Source organism: Lactuca sativa, chromosome 7 (assembly GCF_002870075.4).
Source record: "Lactuca sativa cultivar Salinas chromosome 7, Lsat_Salinas_v11, whole genome shotgun sequence".
NCBI lineage: Eukaryota > Viridiplantae > Streptophyta > Magnoliopsida > Asterales > Asteraceae > Lactuca > Lactuca sativa.
Window position 1 is genome coordinate 62,490,535 of NC_056629.2, and position 9,340 is coordinate 62,499,874.

At 31.9% G+C, this 9,340-nt stretch overlaps 1 protein-coding gene across 1 annotated transcript; it reads left to right on the plus strand.

Annotated features, from left to right (window-relative positions):
• The first annotated feature begins 2,370 nt into the window (after positions 1–2,370).
• Positions 2,371–7,481, plus strand: LOC111893354 (protein NRT1/ PTR FAMILY 6.2). Its single transcript, XM_023889421.3, has 5 exons — positions 2,371–2,582; positions 2,728–2,830; positions 5,486–5,703; positions 5,837–6,378; positions 6,479–7,481. Exons 1-5 carry the CDS (start codon positions 2,580–2,582, stop codon positions 7,326–7,328), a joined length of 1,716 nt encoding a protein of 571 aa, XP_023745189.1. The 5' UTR covers positions 2,371–2,579; the 3' UTR covers positions 7,329–7,481.
• Positions 7,482–9,340: the final 1,859 nt, after the last annotated feature.

Here is a 9,340-nt window from a genome sequence, read left to right on the forward strand (position 1 = left end):
AATCATACGGCTATACTAAACAGCTACGAACTAGTATAACACTATCCTAACCAGGATAAATAATCTACTGGGTCAGCATTGGGTCAGTATAACTAGCTTAGAGGCTTTCATGTTGTGTGTCTTTTTCTACATGCAAATTTCGAAATTCCTAAGCTCTCTCTCATTCTCTCTTGTTTTGTTACGAACACTTGAAGATTACTTGCATTTATACTCTCTTGAAGTTCATATTTTGGTTATAAACTTCAAGCTTAAGAGGTACGAGTTTTACAAGACTGGAATGTTAAATCAAGTTGGTAAGTTGATGTCTCAAAGGTTCCACATTCTCCATCAACTTCCAAGCCTCCCTTTGAGGATTCAAAGTCCTCCTCTTTGGTGTTTGTTTTCTTTCGAAACTTATAAACTTGTTTTATGTTTTTTTTTTTAATTTTAAAGTCTTCTGTTGCTAATCTTATGTTTTTGAAACTAATTTTTGAATAAAAACCCAACAATATGGTGTGTACAAGACCACATATTAAATAATTATGTGAGTGAGGTCTTGCAGTATGTGCCATTTTCGGGCAAAGAACAGTGGATAGTAGTCAGGTGTATATTCTTATACTTGAAAGGCATTTCAAACTTAGAAATTATTTGTAAATGTGTATGGAGTATGTGGTTGTAGCATTTTAGGATTCAAACTATGTTGCAGATATAGACAAGGGAAGTCATTGGCTAGTCATGCATGTGTGCTCAAGAGTTTATTTTGTTAGTTGCAAGGCTACTCTTCAACTTTTTGTTGCTTTACCCGCTATCAAGGTCAAGCATATGTCCTTGATGGAAACAGAAAAGAAAGTTATCTAGTTAATTGGTTTGGTGAGTGATCTACTTGATGTTTGGCAAGATCCTGTATTTATATATTATGACAGCATGAGTGCCATTTGTTTAGCCATGGACCAAGTCTTTCATAATTGACGAAAATACATAGATCTCTTATATTATTTCTTTATATATGGGAAGTCATTGAAGTGGTGAATATCTTGAGGCATGATATCTTGGAAAACATGTTCATGAAATCGATTCGGAAGCACAAGTTTCAACACTACTTGAATTTTCGTAACATTAAAAAATGAGTCGATTGTACTGCCCACTGCGGCGTCCCTAGTTTTCGAGGTTCTAGGCGAGGAGGCCGAGCTTTGCCAAATGACACTAAGCGTCCTAAAATGCATGTAGGAATTAGGTAACTAATTCCAATGGAAAATAGAAGCGATCTTATTTTCAAACTGATTATTTCTTCACAAATACGTTCTTATATCTTTATTAACAGTTTTGTCTGTCGAATACGATCTCTTTTATCCTCTTGTGATTCGTTGTTACTCATAAAGAACATTGACTAGAAGTAACTCATAAAGAACATTGACTAATAACTAACAGGTCTGGGGTTTATCCGAACCACTTTTATGACACCTTGCAACTATATATACATGAATATGCATGAAGCACATATGCTAATTGAATCATCTACAGCCGAATATATAATCCTACTAAAATCCTAACTTGTAGGCCATACAGTAGTTAGACCAACATGGAGGGTGTGTATGCTATAAGATTTCCCATCATTGACCATGGTTATTAAATAGAGCCTTAGAAACTTTTCCTTTTATGAAAAGTTTTATATATGCCTTTCACATCATACAAAAAATACCTTCCATTTTAAGATATAATATTATGCCTACCCTTGAAACGTGTTGGTCTGGCCTGCTACCACCAAATGAAGAGATATCTTGGACCATGTATTATTACTTGTACAACATGATATCAAAATTTATATGACAAAAACTTAAAAATTGACTACACAGTTCAATAACCATATATATAAGGCCGCCAACTAAATATGCTACAAGTTTTGAACTTGTAGTGCATAAATACTTTTCTCACATTACCCTTTCTCTATCGGTTAGCCCATGCCTGGGAAAACGAAATAGAGCGAATTGAAAGCCGAAAGAACATAAAAACAAAGGAAAAAGATTGGTGTTTTAGCTTTTTGTGGGGTAGAAAAAGCACTAAGAACATGTAGTAGTACTCAAAAGAAAGAAAGAAAGACATGGGTATGTACCATAACTTGTTTCGATTATGGTTCACAAATTAAACCCTGCAGAATCAATCTGTGCCATACAATATATTAAAAGAGCAACAGAGTTGCTTATGGCAAGCAAAGATAGATGGTGAGTTTGTTATATACATGTTCTAGATTCAACTACAAATCAACATCAACTTTACATAATTTTCCAAAAGATTTATATATATTGAAATACATATATAATGCCAATTATATATAAACAGAACAGTGCTAAAATCTTAACAAAAATGCGGTAGGGCTAATCTTTATCATGTTGATTAATGATCTTCTTATATTGGTATAGTGGAGGGTAACCTTTAGAGTTGTACATGTTCCTTTGCCTATATAAAGCAAGCTCCTCCATAAAATCTTATAAGCGTGAAGTGAAGCTACACACACACACACACAGATCTAGAGAGAGAAAGCTCTTGAACTTTGCTAATCTTTTCAAGGATCTTTCCATAAGGTGACTTGAAAAAAAAAAACAATGGTAAGTTTTATCAACTTATGTCAACCTCAAGGCTTGATTTTCTTAAACCATATCTTGTGCTTGATCATTTGAAACCCTAAATTCTGTTTTGATGTTTCGTTGAACATGTAGATCATCAAAGTGTATTTAATTTGTGTCTTTTCAGGATGGAAAGCAGGGTTGGACCGTTGCTGATGCAGTAGACTACAAGGGGTTCCCAGCTGATAGGTCCAAAACCGGCGGTTGGGTACCTGCTGCCCTAATTCTTGGTCAGTTCAAACATAATTATTGGCTTCATTATTTTCGTATCCAAACGTATTTTATCGTATATACGTTCATTAATATTTCATATATAGTGGTCTCATGATGATAAATATTTGGGTCCGAGGTTCGGGTTCAAGTAAATTATTAAGATCAATGAGCACAAACAACATAGTTATATAGCCTATCTAGCTGGCTGAATCGGACAAACTTGATCAAAAACTGGACCACCCACTAGGTTTTTGAGTGTAATTTTGTAATTGGCATCTATATATATTGATGATATATTCCATAAAAAAATATAAAAAAAGAAAAAAAAAAATTGGATAGATCTAGCTATATGATCCAATGTCACACCTTGGGAATAATCTTTCTTTTTCAATTCGTAAATTGAAAAGCCATATGGGAGGTGGCAAAAACTTGATGGAAGGTGGTTGAAAGATTGTTATGCAAGTCATTGTGCATGATTCATGCAGATTGCATGCAAGATAATATACCAAAATGTTTTCATTTGATTACAGATTACTTAACATATAATTCAATTTTCTATGCAAAACCCACTGTGAATTCATCAATATTACAAAGCCATGAATTTTGATATGGTGTTTTTGATTTATAGTTAAGATTTAATTCACCCAAATTCTTGGAAAGTAAAAAAAGGAAGCCAAAAGTTTTCATCATAAGCATACACATAGCTTTTTCTTAAAGAAGTATTTCAATATTGCAAGTCAAAGCAACCGTGTAAGTGTAAATAAAAAATATATTTTTCGATAATTATATTTAAAGAGTACACATTTATTTTTAGAATATGGTATATGCTAGTAATCAATCATTGTACCCTTATAATTATTAAGATATGTTTGGCCCCATTAATCAAAAGGTACATTCAACATGGTGAGAGTAGGGAGAAAGGCAATCATTCCTTAATTTGAAAAGGATATAATTGAATATAACGATGTCAAATTCGTCTTTTCATCGTAATTTTTTAAGGTGATTTTAACTATACCTCATTATATATATCTAACTTTTATATCTTTACTTTTCAATATATCTAACTTTTATATCTTTACTTTTAAATATAATATGTTATTTATATATTATCGGTGATGATATAACATAAGAAATGACAATGTAGAGTGATTAAACATAAAGTGTATAAATAAACCTTTAAATTAAAACCACATAGAGATATAAATAAACTTAAGAGTAGAGCAGTGGATATTAGGATTAGACGGAAATATGTCTCCGCTAAAGGTTAAAGGTCCAACTCTTTTTTGAAACAAAATTATATAGCCTTAAGAGTATAACAGTGGGTACGCAACTAAAGTCAATTTAATTGTATTAAACAGTTATAGAAAATATATATATATATATATATATATATATATATATATATATATATATATATATATATATATATATATATATATATATATATATATATATATATATATATATATATATATTGATGTCATTTGATAGGAAAAGTAAGTTGTAAATTTCGTTGTATTTGCTTTTTCATTTAAAAAAAATCATTATTTATAAAATTTTATTGGAAAAAATAACCAGTAATACTGAGACATGCGTCGTAACTCGTAAGCTATATTGAGGGGAGTTGGGTACGTCGATTTTTCTCGGGGACTATTGCTTCTTTTAAAGTAGTTTTGTCTTATATTTCTTCTTTATATTATTAAAGTAGTTTTGTCGTATTAGTGAGTGGATTGCTGTATGAGTTGTTTCTCACAAAATAATCATATGTTCTATTAAAAAAAATATAAAAATAAATAAATAAATAAAACAGGGTTTGTGAATTTATAAGAAAAAAAAAATTCTCCCAAAAAGGTTGTGAATTACAAAGTCGCAAAATACTCACATTTTTTAAGTTTAATATATTTTTTGCAACATTGAAGAAATCACTAGATCTGCTAACATGAGTATTTATTAAGAAAAATGGTTAAATGTATGACTTTGAAGGTTTAGGATGTGGGTTCAAACTTCAAACCCAAGAAAGACAGGCGGAGATTATTTTTCTTCTACTCTCCAACTTCAAGAAGTACTTATAAAATTTTCAACCCCTCAGAAACAATATTAATGTCATAAGTAATCAAAATCCGCGCTTTTTTTCCAAAAAGAATCTTTGTATCAGAAAAATTAATGTTTCGAATTTACAAATCTTTCTTTCAGGTGGTAAACATTAATCTATGATAAACATTAGGTTGTCAGGATTATTCGATATAGTTGCCTCCAAATATTTTATTTTAATACAAAGCTCTTAAAAATCTACATCAAACAAAAATCATGAATAAAGTAAAAACAATCGTTAGAACATGTACTAAAAAAACAAAACTTGTCACTATAAGATTCTTGAAAGACCCGTTTCGGTCATGAGGTGCGGAATAATTTGTTGTCTATTGAATTAGCATTAGAGCTCGTTCTATATTTAAAACAAATGCTTCACTAAACTTTTGTATAACTCAATGCATCATAGGAAAAATAATAGAATTATATGATAGAATACTTATGTGGTTATCCATTAAAGTGTATAAAATGTATATAAAGCGCAATACATAATGTATCATGGATGCTCTAACTTATTTGTGTATCGTTAATATAACAATTAACAAAACGAAGAGTATATGAACCTTGATTTTAACTTTTAACAGGGATTGAAATATGTGAGAGGCTTTCAACAATGGGAATAGCAGTGAACTTGGTGACATATTTGGGTGGAACCATGCACCTCCCTAGCTCAACTTCAGCCAATGTGGTGACTGATTTTTTAGGCACATCTTTCCTCTTGTGTCTACTTGGTGGCTTTTTAGCTGACTCATTTCTTGGTAGATTCAAAACGATTGTCATCTTTGCCTGTATTCAAACACTAGTAAGTCTTCCTATCATACATATATACAAGTTGTACTACTTTCGCTTCCATTTAATTTCACAGCCTTTCATGTCACAAATTATAACTTCTAGCTCTTGATATTAACATTTCATTTCGAATTTGATTATTCTAGGGAACTGGAACGCTAGCATTGTCAACCAAATTGCCAAGCTTAAGGCCACCACCATGCCACTCCGACGAAAACTGTGAAGAAGCAAATGGATTCCAAATGGGAATTCTCTACCTTGCTCTATATCTCATTGCACTTGGCACAGGTGGCCTGAAATCAAGCGTTTCGGGATTTGGAACTGACCAATTTGATGAGAAGAACGAAGCGGAAAAGACACAAATGGCTTATTTCTTCAATAGGTTCTTCTTCTTCATCAGTCTGGGATCATTGACCGCAGTTACAGTACTAGTGTACATACAGGATGAAGTTGGTCGAAGTTTGGCTTATGGGATTTGTACAATCTCCATGTTCATCGCTATCTTGGTGATCATGTCGGGGATTAAAAGATATCGGTACAAGAAAAGCGCAGGAAGCCCTATTGTCAACATTTTTCAAGTGTTAGTCGCTGCTATAAGGAAGAGGAATATGAATCTTCCTTACGACTATAACATGTTGCATGAAAACTCTCCCGAGGGCTCAAGAATCCATCACACAGATCAATTTCGGTAACATTCAAAAAAAAACTTGTTTTTTTAAACGTTTAGAAGAATTTTTTCCTTTACGTACTCATCAAATTGATGATCGTTATATATTCTCTTGTTGTAGTTGTTTGGATAAGGCTGCGGTTGTAGCAGAAGGAGATTTTGTGAAAAATGGCTCGGGTGCTACTCTGAATCCATGGAACTTATGCACGGTGACAAGGGTGGAGGAAGTGAAAATGATGACCAGGTTGTTGCCGGTGTGGGCAACAACCATACTGTTCTGGACGGCGTATGCTCAGATGATCACTTTCTCCGTTCAGCAAGCTTCCACCATGGAAAGATCCATCGGAGGGTTTAGAATCCCCGCAGGATCTCTTACTGTGTTCTTTGTGCTTGCCATACTGCTAACTTGCGCCATCTACGACTGCTTCATCATCCCGCTATGGAAGAAATGGAAAGGAAAGCCAGGTTTCACTGATCTACAAAGAATGGCGTTAGGGTTGATCCTCTCAACCCTAGGCATGGCGGCAGCTGCGGTGGTTGAAATGAAGCGATTATCGGTGGCTAAAGCAGTTGGCGGAACCACCACTGTGAATCCACTTCCGATAAGTGTATTCATGCTCATTCCACAGTTCTTCCTGGTGGGTGCCGGCGAGGCGTTTATATATACAGGCCAACTTGATTTCTTCATCACAAGATCACCGAAAAGCATGAAGACGATGAGCACAGGGCTCTTCCTCACGACTCTTGCACTTGGGTTTTTCATGAGCAGCTTTCTGGTGTCTGTTGTGAAGAAGGTAACCGGAAGCCACGGTGGAGAAGGGTGGCTTGCCGACGACATTGATAATGGAAGACTGGATTGTTTCTATGGATTGTTGGCGATTTTGGGTGTGATAAACTTTGGCGTTTATCTGGTGGTGGCAAGGTGGAACAAGAAAGATGATAAAGCAGTAGAAATGGAGAGTGTGGTTTAATAAGTAATCGTTAAGTACCTTAACGTAGATGGTGTGTTTTCTTGTTTATATGTTCGTCACTTTTCCTGTAATGTCATGCAAATGAACCGAGCGTTTAGAGTGGAGCTCGTGTTTGATCTTCTTAATTGATGGTAATACCTCAAATTATGTTTACTCCTTGATGCGCAACTTCAAAGATCGACTCTAAGAGCATTTGAGCGCTAAAATTGCTTGAAAAAATCTATTAAAATCATGTCCAATAAGCAAGTTCGATTTTTAAAGCTTAAATGTGTCAAAAATGTCTATAAGTTCCAAAAAAGGAGATGGACAAAAAGATATGCATCAAAACTTGCGTCAGTACATGATACATATTTGTGCTTAGTCGATGAAGTTTGAGCAAAGGTCGAATTGAGTTTAAACTCAAATTGCTCGATAATAATAATGCGATCAACTCATATGCAGCCCTTGTGTAATCTATCACGATGAACCTAGAATCCAACTCCAATGGAGTGTGACGACAATGGCGATGTACAAAATTGCAATAATTCACGGTTTTTTTCATGATATTGTATCCTCAAATAAACAGATTATAACACGTTTTTAATAACAAGATTGGATAACTCCATATCGAAAATGTTGGAGATTTTTGAAAAAATAAGCTCTTCCCCCAATTACTTTGCAAAAATAGGTCCTTTTGTTGTGTAGAAATGGGGTTGTGACCCCACCATCTCACATCTCACAAAAATGTCTTTCATATCTCATTAAAAGTTAAAGTTTTAGCCTTTCAGTTTATCTAGATACTACCTTTATATCTTTTATCATTTTAATTTTTAATTTTATATCATCATTATATTTTACCATTTTATATGATCCCATATTATATACAACATCTTTTTAGAATTTAATTATAACTTATAACAAGTTATATCATTAAAAAGGTCTTACTAATATCTTCAAATTATACCAATATTAAATTTTGTTTATGTAAAGAGTAAATTATAGAAATCATCCTTGTGTTTTGGTCGTATATGTAGTTTTGGTCCTTAAGTTTAAAATTTGTTAAGTTTTGAATATTACAGGTCCTTATTCTATATAAAAAAGACCAAATTACATTTTCTTTCTTTTGTCTTCATTTTAATAGAATTAATATAGATTATTTATAAAATTTATTTTTATTTTTTTAATCAGTTATTTAAATTATATAAAATCATATTATTATTAATTCTTAAATTTATTTATTTATCTTTGCTTTTTTATTTAAAAAAATTTTAATATTTTTTAATGTTTTATTTTAGTATATTATTTGATGTTGTTTTTTTAATGTTTTGTTTGTTTACATTATATAATGATTTTTTTATGTTTTGTTTGAATAAACAAATTAAAATAATAACCCGGATCAGAGCCGGTCCTGAAAAATGAAATATTTTTGAAGGCTCAGGACGAATAAGAAAAAAAAAACCCTTATCTTTATTATAATTTTGTATTTTTAAATAAAAATATATAATAAAAAAAATTAGGCTCAATGCAGCCCCCCCCCCCCCCCCCTCCCCTCCTCTAAGCCCCCATGCCGGATATTTTTGTCGTTTCATTTGAATATATTATTTTGTTGTTTTTTTAATGTTTTATTCGTTTACATTATATAATGATTTTTTTACATTTAGTTTGAATAAAAAATAAATTAAAAAATCAAATAACTATAAATCAACCAATATAATTATTTAATGTTGTTTTTTATATGTTTCTTGTTTACATCATACATTTATATGTTAGTGTATGTTCTTTCATTCAGTTTTAAGAGGTTTTATAGTTTTATGTGTTTTTTGTTTACATCATTTCTTTATATGTAGTACTTCTTCATTTTTTCCTAAATAATTATATTTTTTCATATAACTATTTTTATAAAAACAAAGTAAAACTATTCAATCTTTTATATATATATATATATATATATATATATATATCGTTAAAAGAAAAAAAACATTAAATAATTTTATTAGATGATTGAAAGTTCGGTATATCGTTAAAAGAAAAAG

Bases quoted from the DNA above. Each gene is read 5' to 3' on its own strand.
- LOC111893354 (XM_023889421.3), top strand. The intron at 5,704-5,836 runs GTAAGTCTTCCT...TGATTATTCTAG, and splicing joins TTGCCTGTATTCAAACACTA to GGAACTGGAACGCTAGCATT. The intron at 6,379-6,478 runs GTAACATTCAAA...CTCTTGTTGTAG, and splicing joins CATCACACAGATCAATTTCG to TTGTTTGGATAAGGCTGCGG.